The sequence below is a fragment of the Triticum aestivum genome, chromosome 3D, assembly GCF_018294505.1.
Source record: "Triticum aestivum cultivar Chinese Spring chromosome 3D, IWGSC CS RefSeq v2.1, whole genome shotgun sequence".
Lineage (NCBI taxonomy): Eukaryota > Viridiplantae > Streptophyta > Magnoliopsida > Poales > Poaceae > Triticum > Triticum aestivum.
In genome coordinates, this window is record NC_057802.1 from 460,692,824 (window position 1) to 460,711,423 (window position 18,600).

Genomic DNA, 18,600 nt, shown 5'->3' on the forward strand with positions numbered 1-18,600 from the left:
GCGCGACAACATCCAGGGCATCACCAAGCCGGCGATCCGGAGGCTGGCCCGGAGGGGCGGCGTGAAGCGCATCTCGGGGCTCATCTACGAGGAGACCCGCGGCGTGCTCAAGATCTTCCTCGAGAACGTCATCCGCGACGCCGTCACCTACACCGAGCACGCCCGCCGCAAGACCGTCACCGCCATGGACGTCGTCTACGCGCTCAAGCGCCAGGGCCGCACCCTGTACGGCTTCGGCGGCTGAAGAGCCGCGGCGCTGGCTGGCCCTGGCGCACCAGCCATGGCTCGCGGTCAAGAAAGTGGAGAAGAGGAGAAATCTGTAGTTGATCTGGGTTCTGTGCCTTCTATGCTTAGTAGTAGTATCCTATGCTTAGTAGTTTGCTTCCGTGTTCTGAACCTGATGGGCAAATACTGTGTTTGCCGAGTTATATGGTTCGAGAGTTAACAAAACTGTTCTCCAGTTATGAATTATGCTAATGACGATGCTGTTCTGCTTTATGACTCTTTGTGGTGCCGCATTTAGCCTGTTGCGAATCTGGTGATGCAATTGTTTTCTTGCTGTCCTGTATGTATTTCTTTTCTTCCGCTGTGTTGGCTGTGGATCCGCGGCTGTCTTCTGCAGATCCCGCAACTAATTGAATGATTATTTGCTGCAAACCTTGCTGTGTCAAGATGATAGCGCTGAGCCGATAGGTTCTCTTCGTGCGTTGTAATTTCCCTTGCTTTTTTCTGATATCCCGTTTGGGATGCATTGCAGAATCCTTCCCGCGTCTCTGCAGATCTTAATTTGTCGGTGTAATATGGCCAGAACTTTGCAGATGGGTGTCAATTCGTTTGGATTTGTTTTTCGTACGGTAAATCTTGCTTGGCACAGTCCCTGCCAAAGTCAGTCTCGCTGAATTTTCTGCCCTTATCGAACAGCCTACTTGTGCTCGCTCCACTACTGATTGGCAATCGACCTTGCCATCGTGCTGCTCTAGCGTTTAATTTGTTTGGACTCCGGAGACGCGCTTCCAACTCAAAGGAACGGCAGAAGTAGTGGGGCGCTTTGGAAGCCTTTCAGTTTGAGGTTCCTAGCGATAAGTTTGATGTTCCCGTGGGATTCATAATTTCTTTAGTTGGAAAATGCCTATCGCTATTTTAAAAAACAAATGAAAAAGGTGTCTACCTGTTTTTTGAAATATCCATGAAAATGTTCTTAATTTTTAAAAATGTACAAGAATTTAAACGTTCAGTATTTTTAAAGATTTTTTTGAGTGGAAGTATTTTAAAAGAAATAGTTCGTATATATGGCTATCCATATATTCTGTTTCGCCATGCAAAAATAGGGAAAAAAGAAAAAATATTCTGTTTCGCGGGCCGTCTGACGGTCTAGGCCCATCAGCCCCCCAAGTGTCCAGTCCCATATTCATTGCTCCCTTACCACCCACACCAACCCACGACCCACGGCCCCTAATAAAGCCGAGCGCGGAAGCCCACCCACCCACAAGTTTCTTCGCTGCCCCTCGTCGTCGTCGGCGCTTCCCCCTCCCGATTCATCGCCGACCCCCCTCCTCTCCCCCCTCCCGCAGCACTCGCCCGCTTACAGACACCAATCCACTCCGCCGCCTCCCACACTCCTCTCCACCAAGCCACCGCCGGGCCAGAAGAACCCCCCTCCGTGTCTCCTCGGCCAATCGCCCCTCGCCCCCCACACGCCTCCGATTCCCCGCGTGCCTCATTTTCGCTTGGCGCGCGCGTCCTTTCGATCCGGCTCTATCCGTCCGTACCAGCGGCGAAGTCGGGCGCCTCTGCTCTCTGCGGCGAGCGGCTAGGGTTTCCGCCCGAGCTCCCGAGCTCCGGGGCGCGGGGGGATGGCGGCCCAGGGAGGCGAGGTGGCTGCCGGATCCGACCCCAAGCCCAACGAGGTATGCTTGCGCCGCTCCTCGTCACTCAGGAATCCCGAGCTTGGCAGGCCTTTGCTTCCGCCCTGTTTTAACCTTTCCTGGGCTTGCGCGCGATTCGTTGAGTTCCGGTTATGGCTTGAGAACTGTGAGATGCAGATTGGTCGCGCAGACGGCTAGGTTGCTAGTTGATTCGCATTATTATTATATAGCGTCTGCTTCTTCGCTTTGCTGTGGGATACTTAGGTCACCTGGGGCACGTGGATAGCTTCTTCTGGCTGCTGGAGATTGGATTTGACATCCGATTTTGCTAATTTACTGCCTCACAAGTGTAGGAATTTTGACCAGCGTACAACTGAAGTAGTTGATGTAGTGTATTTTGTCACTGTTACTTTGCTCATTCACCTGCTTTAACGTACTAGTAAGCTTGCACGTGCAATGCACGTCTGAAATATGACTAAGAGAACTTCATAGGAATTAAACGAATACACAATGTTTTTATTCTTGAACAAATACAAGCAAAAAAACTGTGTATGACGATAAATGAGTAGGAGGGGGTTATGGATCTTGCTATCTTCTCTCATGTTCCTTGTGATCTCTGTTGCGGCCGTGGTGGTCGGGATGTGATTTATATACTGTAGTCACCAAAAAATGTGGAAAATGATGAATTGACGACCGTGACTGATGTTTAATTATTTTCTTGTCACACAAACATGTTGGAAAACAGCAGTATACAAATGCAGCCACAACAACACCATGAATATTCGTCTAGAAATATGAGTTTGCTGCAAAATTGACTGATCTTCACCACTGTCAATTACTGCTACAAATATAATGAACATGCACAAAGAGAATCAAAAGTTCACCTTATCACGTATAGAAGTGGCACTTGGATTAAGAATCTGAAACATATGCATGCATGGTACCAATAACGATTGGCAGACAACGTATACGAACAAATCTTGCTTACTTTATTCAAGATATTCAGAGAAGCATGTACTGAATTTTAGGTGCATTTTCCATAGATTGTCAAAGAGATTCTGCACAGTTCTTCCATTCAAATGGTCTAGAAACTAAAAAAAATGCAGTAATCCATTGGCATAAATGCCCTACATACAATCTCCTCGAATCTTGCTTGGATTCAATCCAGCATATTTGGCATCTTTCATGCTTTGTAAAAACAAATCTTGGCCTATCGATGGATGTAGGAATAGCTACAACAATTGACATATCCAGCAGAAAATATTGATTGGCATCTTTCATGCTTTCTAATTATTTTTCTTGGGTGTAGGAAGAGGAGATAGGGCAAATTATAACATATAAAAATCCAATACAATTGGCAGGCCAACATTCAGAGAAGCATGTACTAATTTAGCTTGTAGAAATTCAGAGAAGCATGTATTGAAGAAGCTAGCTCACGGGAAAGCATGTCGCATGATTTGATGCAGCAATTGCAGAAGAAATAACCAGTTAATCACTGACTCAATTTAGATTAAATGGGAACTATACTGTATTAAGTTGGCGAGGGGAAAAAACAATAGAGTTAGTCACTTTCAGTGTACATGAACAGTGCAGATATGCTACATCAATGTATTGATTCTATCTCTTGCTAACATCAGTATAAGTGTGCATCGGAACATGTCATGGATTTCCATATTCTGATTAGCCCCATAATAGTATTCTCCAGTTATTAATACACTTCAGAAATATATAATAGGCATTACATTTATACAGAATGTATGATAATTCAATCTGCATTGAGTTACAAAATTACAGTTGATTTTGTTTGTTTAGAAATAAAGGTACAATCAACTGTAATTAAGCATTATATGAAACACAAAAACTGGCATTGTACTGACACGGTGGCACGCTAAGGACATGCTACTTGCAAAACAAAGTAAATGAAAGTAAATCAGAACTAAAATAATCTCAAGCGGAGAGCTGAACGACAAAGTCAATACACTTGACCACGCTATAGTTCTCGAATGACCAAACTAAATTGAGATGTTTGAAACAACAAAACAGCCAGAACGGTGAGCAACACACCTAAAGCACATCACAACATGAGATCGGTCATCTGCCAATTCTCAGCTTTTTGCTTCCCGAAGAGCTATGGTAGCATGTTGCTGGAGATCCAACAGCAGTATCATCACTCTGTTGGCTGAGACATGCAGCAACATCCAACACGCCTATCAGGCTTTGCTGCACAGAGAACTTTGATGATCCAGCTGACTTTAGGACAATGGTTCCCATTGTTATCTTGTCTTAAATCAATTCGTTGATGCAACCAAACCTTGTCAATCTGCAATACATCATATTAGCCCTCTTGATTGATGCAACCAAACAAACTACAATACACCATAAATTGACTGCAACTCCAAATAAGAAAATGTTCAGATAGAAAAAGACAACAATGAACTTGAGATCAACGTTCTTGCCTACACTTTGTCAATCTCCTTCGGGTCTTGTTGACGCCTTCGAGAATTCTAGGCACTTCACGCGGAGGAAAGCAACATTCAGGCAAATCTCCATCGCTACAACAGTACATCCACCAAGTTAAAAAAAAAGGTTCCCAACTCGCCTCCACTGCTCTACAGCAAACTCAAAAGGAAAATAATGGATTCACACAGCTTTAAAGTAGGCTATTGTGAAAGGAAATCAAAATTGAATTAGAACACAACTTACAAAATTAAGGTAACTGGGAGATATGACAAAAATCCTGAAATTCTCATAACATTTGTACTCTGAATGACAACAAAAAAAGAAAAAAATCTGAATAACAACAGTAATTGGAAGGATAGAACAACATTAGCTTTAAATAGAATTAGCTAGTTGAGGCTGCAAGAACAACATACAAAGCTAGCATGGCTCTAGCAACTAACAAAGTACATTTTATGCAAGCACGCCTGACCAGCTACGGACCATTTAATCGCTGGTGCTGAAAGAGATAACTCTGAAACGCAGACCTGCACGTCTCCTTGCATCCTTGGCTATCCGTGTACCTCCCCTTTGTCTGGATGGTCTTCTTCATGTTGCAGGGGCCACCGCCCTTGGGGCTCACTGACTGTCCATTAGCTCCTGCTCCTGCTACACGACATCTCCAACCATGTTAAAAAAATGCAAATAATTCAAGATCGAATTAGTCAAGGAGTGACCTGATTCTTATGGAATCAATCTACAAATATGATCCCTCTTTGCAGATGCAAATAACATCTTTCCGCATTGTACAATTCTTCTTCTACAAGCACTCATGAGAGTTAAAAAATGCATCCATGCACCGTCTCTTTGCAGCATTGTGACAACAGTGGCACTTGCAGCAGGAAAACATATGCAGTTTTAAGAACTATACGGTATGACAATTTTATAATATGATAAAATCAATGTAAAAAATGAACAGACACTATAATTAAACTGAATCTAAATGAATTTGATCAGACTTTAGATAAATTTTCTTGATAATCTATTCCGAACGTGTAGAGAACGTCCTAATACAAGTACATTAGCGGGGTAAATCCCAAGCTTTCATAGAGCACTCGCGCCATTTGAGGTCGGGATCTACCGGTTTAATTATTTTCAGTTGGTCATGATGATCGACAGACTAACTCCCATAAAGCAGAAGAGTATGGATTACAGATAGTATGATCAATCATAATGTCAGATTTCTAACTTTTGGTTATCATTTACCCTATTCCCATAGTGTTAGATAAATTCAGACTAAAATGTTCGTTAGGTCCGGGATGACGCTGATTATCACCGGTCTTTGTTTGGTCGGTTATTCATATACAACGAATCTATGAATTGGTTTGTTAAAAATTATGTGAAAATACACATGTACCAAATCCTGAAGAAAATGCAAAGCAAAAATGATTCAAATGGGCTGGTTACCAGCAAGGCGACTAATGCCTTCTGTCGCTTTTCTTCCGCAAAATCTTCCTCACCTTCTATCACGACATCAGAACAACGAACATGTACCAGTGCTTGAACAAGATCACCCTAGTAGTGGAACAGCTCATCAGGTGATGCTCTCACAAGCTTTTCAGCAGAACCAAGAGCGCTTTCAACCTTGTGAAGACAAAAGAAAGAAAGGTCAGGATTATACAGTAGTTTCGCAGTGCAGCTGCATGATCCCTTAGACGTGTGAACTTCTTCTGCAAATTAGTGTCATCATCTGACAGATCATATGGCTCCCGGGATGAATCATTGAAGATGCAAAGACCTAGTATCACACATTAGTTCAACATGAGAATGGAACGGCAATTCCAGCCACAGCCTTCAGAATTTAGAATTTGGCACACAGCATATGAAATCAAACAAAATAAGCTCGACGCAAAATTTACCGATGAGGGAGGGCCACCCTGTGGCGTTGTTCCAGACGTACACAGCAACAGTCGTGTGCCACAGGAGAGGCGGACGGGCGTGGCCGACGGACAGGCGCGCGCGCCATAGGAGATGCGGAAGGGCGGGGCCAGCGGCGGGCGTCGTGCACCACAGGAGATGGCGGGGCTGGAGGCTGGCGTCGTAGGAGAGGCGCATGGGCCGGACAACCCGACGGCGAGCGGTGCGAAGGGAGGTTGCGCCGACGATACAGGAGATGGCGGAAGGGCGGGTCCGGCGGCAGGTGCCGTGCGCCATGGGAGAGGCAGATGGGCAGGGCGACGTCGAGCGGGGGTGAAGGGAGGTTGCGCCGGCAGCGGGCGTCATACGACCATAGAGGGGAGGGAGAGGGAGCACGGCGGGGTGGGGAGGGAGGCGGGGGCGCAGTCAAGGCAGGGAAGGTCAACCTGATGAATAGGGGCTCAGTTGCGTCTAGCGGCGTGTTGTGCGGCGATTTGCTTGCGTGAGGTATAGATCGTGGGAGAAGCAGGACGTGGGCGGGGTAGTCTGCCCTGGCAGAACATTTAATCAAGAGCGTTGATTTGTGTGGTAGACCTTCGATGTAATATAGAACGTTGAATGTGATTTAGTGGGATTGATCAAACGTCTCTGGTACTTCTGTGTACACTTCGTAGTGTGGTTTTAGAGGAATTCATGTTTGCTCTTTTAATAGTAGTGTAGATACATGATATACCATCCTAGTGATTTAGCCCAACTTGGGTGTATACATAGTAGTTAGTTAATGTGATAGTTTTATGTAAGTAAAGTTGTGAAGTACTCAGGGTGTCATCCTTTGGGAAGCTTAATGTTGGCTCCCAACTTGGGTGCTCATGTTTGACGGATTACCTAGAATTGTTTGTGTTCTTGCATGATAAGTGAATATGTCTAACTGGAGCTGTCATGGTGGATGTGATGTTTTCGATGTACGCTGTCTTATACTAGCTTCATCTGTCTGGGCAATGTTTGGTGACCAGTTTTTTTTGGAACTGGTGTTATCCGACAATAGCGGTAGCTTGTAAATGGGCATTACCTGGATGCTAGTGCTTGAGCTCTTGGAGCGGAGGCTGTGGAGCAGGATTAGGCTAGGGTCAGGAACTTGGCACTCGGGTGCCATGGGGCACACGCTAGGGATAGGGCTGGAAGCCCTAGGTGCTGGGAGGACTGGAGGAGGGCTAGGTCATTCTGGAACGAATAGAAGATGAATTTCTTCCATTTCGTTGATTTGATTGATGCCGCGTGTCTGCTTCTTTATGTAGATGGTCTGCCTTACGGATACAGATGCTAGACTCAAAACTCAAAAGATTAGGATTCATATTAGGACTCAAACTACACCGTTATGTAGTAACACCCCCCTCCCCCTTCCCAATAGGAATACTACTCAAGCTGGATCTTTCCTAATCTGAAAACCTGCCTTGAATCTTCGAAGCAGGTTTGCCTTCCTCGTACCTTGCCGCAATTCCTAGATTTTTTCCGCAGACCCTCAACACTTACATGTATCCACATAACGCCGGAAGATAGGCTCAAAGAGCAAGGATGAAACCCCTGATCCGTGGCCCTATCGATATGCTATAGTTATCTGAGAGCCTGTGTTGTTATTACCTAGGTTGAGTATCTGTAACTTGCTAACTGGTATTGATAGCTAAGATCAACGATCTATTGATGAAAACACTGTGCTGTGACCATCTACTTGCCCTGATATGGATGGTGCTTCGGATATGGTGATTCAAAAATTTCCCACAACCAGGATATGATGAAACAATGGTACACTGGTATATATATTTGAAAATATAGAAGAAATGGAGACCGCAATAGACTGAGAACGAATTGGCGTCCAGACTCCAAGAAGTGGTATTGAGAGGGAGGGAGTAGGGATGACAATGGGGTCCTATTCTCCAATTAGTGACGAGGACGGGGACTCCCCCCATGTGAACCTAGATTTACAGCGGGATAATTACCATTCTGAAGATAGCCAGATGGCCCAGAAGCACTGGAGTGATCCAGTAGCTGGGAAGGGGCCTAGAAGTGCCTACTCCTTTTCGAAACTACACTTGGCTCTGCACATTTACAGAGTGTACCCTGTCCAGTGTCTGGCAGAACGTTGGGGGCTTTAATGTCGACTCGTTATCCCCATCTCAGCCAAGCTAACGGAGCCTGACTTATTCAGGGGATAGAGTGGAGCCTATCGAAGCACTCTTGAGAGTAAGATCCTTGACTCATATTCCAGAGATACCGAAACAAAAAAGTTCTGCGGGGCTGCTAGGGATTGGGTAGACATAGATTGAGAAGAGAGAATAACTAGAGAACAGATTGATGTTCTTGCTTGACTCCTCACAATAGGGATACCAGATACATCCCTTATATAGACATTCGTGGATGATTACTGTTCACTGAACAGTAATTCCAGCTTGTGATGGCTGGATCCTCGTCCCTGCCTCAGCATAACTTGATTCCCAAGGCAAAGACTCCTAATAATATATTCCCTCTGTCCCTATTTACATGGTGCCCTTGTTCTCGTTATCACACTTTGACCAGCATTTTCACTAACAATATATTGATTACATGTAAAAAAATTATATCTTTTGAAACCACTCTTTAATATGAATGGGATGGTATAACTTTTGTGACACATACCACACGTTTTGTGAGTCAAATTGATGGTCAAAGTCGAACCTCAATATACGTGAACCTCAACATTAGGGACAGAGGGAGTACCTAATGCTAGGTTGGATATAACTAAGATAAAACTCCTCGTTTTGACACAAACTCTTCTGACAAACTCCCTTCTCTATATCTGTCTACAACACATACACAATGAGCGCAGTATGTGGCGGTATATGGAATGCAGCAAAGAAAATTACCCTCTCCCACCCGCTTGCACAGCCTCCACCTTCCCTATTTGCCATGTACTCTAGTCACTTACTCCATCAGTATTAAGTACTGCATCTGATACCCGTACGCCAACTTGATGAAGTATCAAGGCAGCATAGGCGACCACATAGACTTGGATTATAGGATAAACTTTTGAAGTAATGCCCCAATTATATATGGCAAGTTCATTGGGTGATTTGTTCTCAGCAATGCACGGTGGGCGCCAATTGCTGTCTGGTATTGGTTTGTGTTGTCAAGGCATGTATTTTCTATGGCATGAGTTCATGGCTTTGGCCATACTGTGAAGATTTAACATTTGGGCTGTCCATTTGTAAAACAACTGAATTTTTCTTAAGCATAATCCATTGGATCAGCATCCAGTCATATGCTTAATATCACATCAGTCTCCATGCATACACAATTGTCACAAAATGGACTCGAGAAAAAAAAGTTGAGCTTAGCAAAATCACTTAACACTTGTGTTTAGTTGTTAAGCAGTGTTGCTCAAACTGCAGTTTGCAGCCAGTTAATGCTATTGTTTCGTTATTTGTGTATACTAATTAATTGATGTGGAGTGTCTCATTGACGCCATTACTCACTTTTTTGCGAGGAATTGCTCATTTATTTGTTACATTAGCCATTTAGATCTCTCTCTCTCTCTCTGTGCATATTTTTTCATAGAAATTTGCCACATCAGCAGGGAATTCTGCCTTAGATAGGAAAAAAGATGCATCCTATAAATACATTGGGCCGTGGTCATGCATTTTTGATGAGGATCACTTGGTACGCTGGCAAATGGCTATTGCCTTTATGGTTCCTTCCGGATTTCTACCACTGGATTTAATATCTTCACCCCTGTAAAGAAACCACTTGGCAGTAATGGTCCGCTCACCTTGGTATCATGTGCCAACTGTCCGATCTGCTATTGATGGCTGAGGTTGAACTTATATTGCTCACTGGCCACTGAAATCTCTGTTGCAAAAACACCCCGTTCTTCCTTGAATGTCATGGACACACCAAGCAACATCTCGATTCAATTAAATAATTAATCTTGTAAACTTGTAGTACTCATAGCAATTTTTTTAGTTCTTAGCAATGCACAGGTTCCTTACTAGCTTCTTCTGTTCTTTTTCAAATCGCTGCTGTAGTGTGTGACTGTCACCTTCTAGAACAGTGATTGTAGGTTGATGATACTGCTTTGCTCATGATCCATAATTATGAGCTGACAATATGTTTGGTCTCACTAAATAACAGGGCTGGAGCGAAGAGCAGCCAAGCTCATCTCAGTACCAACCTTCAGCATCTGGTCATCATGCGTGGTCTTCAAGTGGGGCTTCCTGGAACTATCCAGTGGATAATTCAAACCAAAATGCAGTTTACTACGATCCACAAAGGGATGTCTCAGTTTCAGGAGCTACTCAAAATGTGACAAGTGGTGCACCTCATGTGACTCAACCGGCTGTTGGCACAGCTAATGCAACCAATACTTATGCACCTTACTCAAATTCTGTTCAACCTGGCTACAATGCTGCACATTATCCAAACTATTACTATAATTATCCACAACCAGCAACCGATTCTTCTGTTCACCAAGGAGTAGATCAAAGTTCAGGTGCTGCATATCAGCCTCTTACTTCATTTCCAAATTCAGGATCTTACGTTGGTCCTACAAGTAACACATATTATAATGCTGGTGCTGATCAGACTGCGCAAGCATATGCTACCAACAACTATTATTATCAAAACAATGCCTGGTCTGGAGGAAGTTCTGGAGATGTTCACGCCCAGACATATCAGACTTACACTCCATCAGATACTAATGCTGCCCAAAGTTCTTGTTCTCTGCCCACCACTTCTTTCCACTGTCCTCAACAGTACAACCAGTGGTCTAATTATTATGACCAGCCTGCACCAAACTCCGGTGGCTTCGCAGTTGCTGGCAGCAGTGCTTCTGATACAAAATCTGCTAGTGTCGGTTCTGGTTATGCATATCCCAGTACCCAGCCACCTCCACCAGGTACTACCCAACGGAAAAATGATGCTGTTGCACCTACTGCACCTCCCCAGGTATTATTATCAGTTCTGCTCTCTTTTTTTGAAGAATTTATGTATTTGATCACATTTTGCATTATTTTTGTGTGCAACTCTGGATTGTCCATGTAGCTTGTTATGGTTTTTGTTTTTTCTAAACATAGCTTTGTGCAACTGCCTATGGAAGTATGGTTGATATATTTTCATACTATATATATATATATTTCATTTTGTAGATATCAGCATATTTTTCTAACATAGAGAAGTTTGACTTAGGACAAAGCTAGAGCTTCAGTTAATTTGGAATGGAGAGAGTATCTAACAGTGAAGCTACATGCTGCTTTCTAGCTACTTGTGTTACTTGTAGGACCAACGTAATATGTGTTACTTGTGTTACTTGAAACCTTGCATTGGGTGACAAATGATGCAGCATTTAACTTCTAATATGCTCATAAAAGATTACCGGAACCTGTGATACTTCTTTCATTTGACGGTTTTGTTGCATGTGTTAAATTTTATCTGCATCAATGATCATAAATTTCTTTTGGAAGGACAGTATTTCTTATGCAATAGCATGTTGCTACCATGTTTTGACTAACATTTTTGTGTGGACAGGCAGCGGGAATCACAGGGTTTCGAAGCCAGCACGTCAACCAGGCACCAGGCGCCCCAGGTTTTCAAAGCCAGCACGTCAACCAGGCACCAGGCGCCCCAGGTTTTCAAAGCCAGCACGTCAACCAGGCACCAGGTACCCCAGGGTTTCAAGGCCAGCATGCCAACCAGGCACCAGGCGCCCCAGGGTTTCAAAGCCAGCATGTCAACCAGGCACCAGGCGCCCCAGGGTTTCAAAGCCAGCACGTCAACCCGGCACCAGGCGCCCCAGGGTTTCAAAGCCAGCACGTCAACCCGTCACCAGACACTCCAGGGTTTCAAAGCCAGCATGTCAATCTGGCACCAGTCACACCAGGGTTTCAAAGCCACCACGTCAACCCGTCACCAGACACTCCAGGGTTTCAAAACCCCTATGCTAATAAGACAGCTGCTGTCTCAGGGTTTCAGAACCATTATGCCAACCAGGCGCCAGCTTACCAACAAAACTCTACAAGTCATGGCCAGTTACCATTAAGTAACCAACGAGATGAACAGAAAGCTTTGCATGCGCAAGGTCAAAGCTCAAATGTTTATTCAGTCAATCATGTTAATGAAAACTCTCAACCAACTTTGCAGGGTTTTACGAGAACAGTTGCCAGTGTAAATAAAGTACACATCCCGACAAACCCTCGAATAGCTCCAGGTTTCCCAATGTCAATGCCCCAAACTGGGAAGAAATTAGAAGTTGATTCATCGCTAAAACCTGCTTATGTTGGTGTTAACATGCCCAAGAATGATGTGAATGCAGCTCAAGATGGTCATGGAGCTGCAATTCAGGTGAGACTATATATTCTAGTTACTCCATTCTTTTTGTTGAGCACCGATGTCCGATGATGATATAATTATACAGCTAAGCCAATGGAGTCCTCCAGGCACATGAACCAACCCTATGGAAATGTGAACATTCTAAAACTGAAATGCTAGTGTGGACCATTACAATTATTGAAGTAGGATTTGTACACTACAGTCCAGAGCCCAGACTCAAATAGAAGTGCCTAGTTTCAAACATTTCAAGTTAAGACTTCGATAAATAATCCTGTTACACACCTTATGTTTGTAGCATCATGTATCGGTTTTCATACCAATCTTTACAACTTTGCACTAACCATCATTCTATTTTATATTATTTTTGTGCTCTCCAGGGATCATTCCCTGTTTCACTTTGTACTTATGTCGAGCGGAATCTTTCCCGTTGCAAGGATGATGCCCAGAGATCTGCCACCCAAAGCATCATGAAGGAGGTTCAGTAATCCATTTTTGTTCTTCTTTTTATCATTGTCTTTGCTTCTGCTTTCCTGAGTATTTTTTATAGAGCATGATCCTTGGTTCATGGGTTGTTTAATAAAATTTACAAAATAAAACCTTCAGTTTATTTTGGTTGTTCCTTATTAAATTGTATTTTCCTTCAATATCGCGGTGAATGGTGAGTTCAATAAGAGGTTGTTAACTTCCACGTTTTTCTCTTCCTATAATATCAGATAATCACCAAGGCAACTGCTGATGGGACCCTTCATACTAAGAACTGGGACATTGAGCCGTTATTAGCTTTGCCAGAAAATGCCAAAGGCACATTTATGACAAGGTAACCTTTTCTTATATGGGATGCTACTGCACTAACCAGCAATCGTATACGAATGACCATCATTCTTTTCTATGTAAAAATTGTAAGGTGCTTTGCTTTGTCCAGCATGAATGGAGTTTGAATTTGAATTCCACATTTTCCCTCAACACTCAACTAAAAACTTGGTGAAAACCAGCTCTTTGTTTGGCATGAATGGGATTTCACATCTTTCCTTAACATTTAAACCTAAAAGTTTGGTGAAAATTCAACAACAAAAATAACTCTACCAGCATCACGGGCAGTAGTTACCAAAAGCAATTTCTTTTCCCTAGGGACTATCGCAAATATAAGTAGACACAAGATAACTTACATGACTTTGGATTGCAAATTCAGCGTGATAACAGAGTGTACGGGCCATTTGGCATCTTAAGCAGCTCAGGTGCATAATTGTGTACCCAAAGAAAAGCATTGACACTTTTCGGGGCTGGTTCAGTGGATTCTTTATAGTCTGTTATATTGTTCTTGGGAGAGTTTAACTTCTTCCTGGAACTGGCATACGGAAAAAGATTCTGGGGACGGTTTCAGCTTACAGTATAAAAGACACTAGTGCTTCCCTGAGAAATGCCCCGAGCGTAGGGAGGGCTTAAGATTATGGTAGTAAAGCTGAAGCTCTCCCTTAAGAGGGCCAATCGGTTAACTAGTCTTTTTTTTTTAATCCTTTGGCAGCAACGCAAAGGATTCAAGTCCGTTCTCCTTTTCAACATCTAGGAGGAGCCCGAGTAGACGTACGAAAAGTAGGTGGGAGCCTGTTGCAGAGGAAAAAGTAACTAACAACATGGAAGTTGTTTCGAAAGAGCCAGCAAAAAGTAATGCCTGCACTACTTGGGAAAATACTAGAAGAACGGTAAGCCCTCAGATGGGTTAACATTACTTACATGCCTTTCATTCTGGAATTTTTTAATTTGAATACGACCATCAACCCTAGGTTTGTTTGTTTACTCAAATTCCCTTTCTGGGGAAAATACTTGGTTTTATATGTCACAGGGTAACACTTGGAATCTTGGAAACTTTGTCCAGTCGCGTCAGGCTCCTCCAAGCCAATGGAATCAGAGGCCCTCCAAAAAGCAGCGGATTGGTGGTAATACGAATCTAACAAAAAACGGGAATGCTTCAAGTGACAGTGATAAGGAGCAGGATCTTACGAAATATTATGCCAGTTCAATTGCACTAACAAATTCACCCGAGGAGAAGAAGCGACGGGAGCATAGATCTAAGCGATTTGAACGTAGTCAGGGTGCATCATCAAAATCTATGAGTTCCATACCACATAAGAATGGAGCAGCCAATGTATACACAAGGGGAGCCATTTCAATGCTTAATAATAGAAGTAATGGAGATGGTGCTAGCTTGGCAGTGGAGGACATCGACTGGGACGCACTTACAATTAAGGGAACGTGTCAGGAAATCGAGAAACGATATCTACGCCTTACATCCGCTCCTGATCCAGCCACTGTGAGGATGCTTTGCTAATTGTTCTATAAACTGTAGGCTTGAATATATATCGTTGATACAAAAATTAGATTTAGAGATCAATTATGCCTTGTTGCTGTTTTCTTCCTTTAGCTTCCTTATCACATCTTTTGCAGGTAAGGCCAGAAGATGTCTTAGAGAAAGCTCTTCACATGGTTGAAACATCTGAAAAGAATTACCTCTATAAATGTGATCAATTGAAATCTATTAGGCAAGACCTTACTGTTCAGAGGATTCAGAACGAGCTGACTGTCAAGGTATCTTGATAACAACCTCTCATTGTGGTATACTGCATTTTAATATCAATATTCAGATGTATCACACTGTTTTTCATGGGGGCATCAGTCTGCTTTGTCCAAAACTATTTAATTTTTCCTTCTGTATAACTTCTGTATTGATTGTTTCATTCTTGTTTCAGGTTTATGAAACTCATGCACGCTTCGCACTTCAAGCTGGAGATTTGTCCGAATATAATCAGGTTCGCTTAACTTGTTCTGATTCATCATAGTGCTGAAACAAGTAAAGCAATCTTATTTCGTGTTCTAGTTTCCGAATAGAATAAAGAAGAAAAAATGGGTCACTGATGGTGATATTTTTAATAGCAGCACGAGGCTGGGAGGACCTTAAGTCTCCTCCCTGGTGGAACATCCTTTGGAATCCTTGCGCAAATTTCCTTTGGAATCCTTGCGCAAATTTCCTTTGGAATCCACCCCTCGTCGTTAGCTTCCAGTTAAGCCGATGCGAGTTCTTTTACAAAAACATATAGCCTTATTTGCAATTGTTATAGTAATGTAGGATATTGTCTTTACTGTCTTCTGAAACTAGTAGCTGTATTCTTACTTGATAGTAATTTGTATTGATGATCCAGTTGCCTGAAAGAGAATGAAATCAACAGCCTAGTTTCTTTAATTATTATTTTTTGCAACACTTGGCAGTGCCAATCACAGCTGACGAGGTTATACGGTGAAGGAATCGCTGGCTGTCATCTTGAGTTCTCCGCTTACAACTTGTTGTGTGTCATGTTGCACTCTAATAACAAAAGAGACTTGCTTTCATCCATGGCAAGGTATATATATTGAATAAAAGTGCATATACAAAATGGTTATTCCGTTGCTACACTAGCCATATTTGATGCATCTGTTATCCTCAGCTTGTCAAAGGAGGCCAGGCTAGACGAAACAGTCAAGCATGCACTTGCAGTTCATTCTGCTGTTTCATCTGGAAACTATGTCATGTTCTTTAAATTATACAAGAAGGCACCTGGCTTGAACTCATGTCTTATGGGTAAAGATGATATTTCTTTTACTTGACATTCTTTTGTCAATTTTGATATTAACTTTTCCGTTAAGATGATGCTTGTCTACTTACGCTATTTGCTTTGCAGACCTCTATGTTGAGCGGATGCGTTTTGAGGCAATAAAATGCATGTCAAAATCTTATCGGCCAACTGTACCTGTGAGATATGTTACACGAGTTTTGGGATTCACAAGAGTTGACGTACTTTGTGAGGCTAACGTAGCTGATGGTTTGGAAGAATGTGAGGAATGGTTAAAAGCACATGGTGCCGTTCTTACAGTAGATGAAAATAGCGGAGAATTACAGATAGACACAAAGGTAAACCTTGCGCCCGGTTTATGTAGTGTGTTTGTGGTATCTTATGGTCTTTGAAACATTATGCTATTTCTTTATGCTTGACAGGTTTCTTCCGCTTCTCTATACATGCCGGAGCCTGATAATGCTGTTTCACATGGTGATGCATCTCTTGCCGTAGATGATTTTTTGGCGCGAGCATCATAAAGAATGTCATGGTGATTGGGTGAGCACCTTTTACCCTTTTGGCACTGAGCTTTGATGCACTGCGATATTACATATTGCCAATGCCAGTAGAGGAATACTATATTAATGCAGGACATGCACATGAAATGGACCGCGGATGAAGGGTATTGCAACTAATTGGCTTCACAAACAGATGCAGCACGTGAGTAGGCGACGTTTTGGTAGCCTCACATTGTGCTCTAATGCCGTTGGATCCATTGGCAAGTTCTGATAAGCGATAAATCTCTGGCTCTGTGACTCCCGTATCATAATCAGAAGTATGGGCAGCACTAACAGATACCAATCACCTGGTAAAAGTTATATATTGGTCCGAGCATTGCTTTTGTACTGTCTGCTAGGCATAAGCATATGTTGGTGAGAATATGGTCGACCCAGTTCAGTGTACTGTACAATTTTTGTTCACATAGGTGTTGCTCGATGTCAGTTTTCGTCAAATTCGACAATACTGATGTTAGAAAATTTTGTTCCCTCATTTTCTCAGGAGAAGTCATGTTTCTCATGGTTAGAACAAGTGGTAAGTGTGACTAATGTTTTATTTTCTGTTACCATGTTGTGGACCGTTGTAAACTGCAGAACAATGGATATGATATGCAAGTGTTTTTGTTGTCTCGTTCAGAGTTGGATGATTCTGCATCATATACTATTTTTTTTGTGGGAGCTGCATCATATACTACCTGTATATCTACTGAACAAAAAGTGCCCCAGTCGTTGTCGATACATGGCAGAACTATTTTGTGTATTTATGCCGAACGATGGCCTGCACTACTAACAATAGTTCTGTGATTTGTGGTGTTGTTTCTCGTAAACTCGTGCCTTCAATATTCGTTTGCCTCTCCAAATGCTCGTACTGAGAGAAAAATGAGTGGACGCTAGCTCGTGCTTGTGGTCTCTGCAGTGGCTGCATGTGGTTCTGATAATCTTTCGTCACAAGAATCCCCGTGGACATCACATGAAATGAAGAAGTGTTGCTGGCTTGCCATTCTTCTTTCGATGTAACCCAATTAATTGTAACACCAGTGGTTCTGGTTAGCGTTACACTGACCGTAGCGACCACGCATACGTACTTGGTTTCATTTCCAGCTCTCGTGCGTACACTTTACACGCTCATGTCACGGCCGGGTTGTACTTCTTCCTTTGGGCACTTAAATAAGGCCAACTCTAGTGCGCGACCCCATCCCATCTGTCCTAGTCCGTTTGGGGTAGAACGGATGAATAGCGCGGCCCAATGCGCGGCCCTAAACGGACAAATGTCCGTTTTTCGTCCGTTTTCGATCCATTCCTGGCCCAAACATGCACCGCGTTTGGGGTGAAACAGACATCGCGCTGACGGGCTGAACGCACGCCCTTGTCCTCCCCGTGGCCCGCGTGTCGGGGCACTAGCGCTCCATTCACCTCCAACGCCTCCATCCGCCCTCCCCCGCCCCACCCTGCCGCCGGCGCCGCCACTATTCTCTGGTTGCCTCCTCACTGCTCATCCCCCGGCCGTCCATACCAAACCACGTCTCGACATGGTCGCCACCATGCCCGCGCTTTCGTAGGAGTTTTGGCCATCACCGTCGTAGCCGGTGCCAGAGGGGATACGACTGCCGGCGACGGCTATGGACCACTGCATCTTCCGTCGGGTGCTCCAGAGCGGCCTGTAGCCGGCCGCCAAACGCCCCTGCTGCATCGAGGTGATCATCGCGGCCTCTTTGCCACCGTGACCACAAGGTGTTTGACACTTTGCCCACAAAGGTATGGATAGTGGAGATGAATTTTTCTTCAACCACTTCATTTATTCATCGGACGATTCGTCCTCAGATGATGAAGATCTCGTGGTGGCTGCACCGGTCGTTCATGACCACATTGAACGGCAGCGGCCTCGGT

The 18,600-nt window shown here is 43.6% G+C and overlaps 2 protein-coding genes across 22 annotated transcripts; one reads left to right on the plus strand and one right to left on the minus strand.

Moving 5' to 3' along the window:
- The first annotated feature begins 1,527 nt into the window (after positions 1-1,527).
- Positions 1,528-17,349, plus strand: LOC123079667 (SAC3 family protein A). Of its 2 annotated transcripts, XM_044502466.1 has the most exons (14): positions 1,528-1,907; positions 10,380-11,192; positions 11,772-12,584; positions 12,950-13,048; positions 13,286-13,389; positions 14,095-14,272; positions 14,413-14,880; positions 15,015-15,155; positions 15,317-15,376; positions 15,834-15,964; positions 16,049-16,182; positions 16,283-16,512; positions 16,597-16,714; positions 16,807-17,349. In XM_044502466.1, exons 1-13 carry the CDS (start codon positions 1,854-1,856, stop codon positions 16,693-16,695), a joined length of 3,324 nt encoding a protein of 1,107 aa, XP_044358401.1. In that variant the 5' UTR covers positions 1,528-1,853; the 3' UTR covers positions 16,696-16,714; positions 16,807-17,349. The 2 variants fall into 2 exon arrangements, with proteins under 2 accessions (XP_044358401.1, XP_044358400.1); XM_044502465.1 differs by having other exon boundaries at positions 16,597-17,349.
- On the minus strand, positions 3,687-6,730 carry LOC123079668 (uncharacterized). 20 transcript variants are annotated; one of them, XR_006438074.1, is made up of 7 exons: positions 6,221-6,714; positions 5,983-6,099; positions 5,822-5,876; positions 5,039-5,121; positions 4,850-4,967; positions 4,326-4,417; positions 3,687-4,185 (listed from the first exon to the last, which is right to left on the minus strand). XR_006438074.1 is itself a non-coding variant. In XM_044502471.1 (6 exons), the coding sequence occupies exons 2-6, from the start codon at positions 6,004-6,006 to the stop codon at positions 4,181-4,183; spliced, it is 297 nt and encodes a 98-aa protein (XP_044358406.1). In that variant the 5' UTR covers positions 6,007-6,099; positions 6,221-6,704; the 3' UTR covers positions 3,687-4,180. The 20 variants fall into 20 exon arrangements, 5 of the variants coding, with proteins under 5 accessions (XP_044358406.1, XP_044358404.1, XP_044358405.1 ...); XR_006438071.1 differs by having other exon boundaries at positions 5,769-5,876; positions 6,221-6,708; XR_006438069.1 differs by having other exon boundaries at positions 5,822-6,099; positions 6,221-6,678.
- Positions 17,350-18,600: the final 1,251 nt, after the last annotated feature.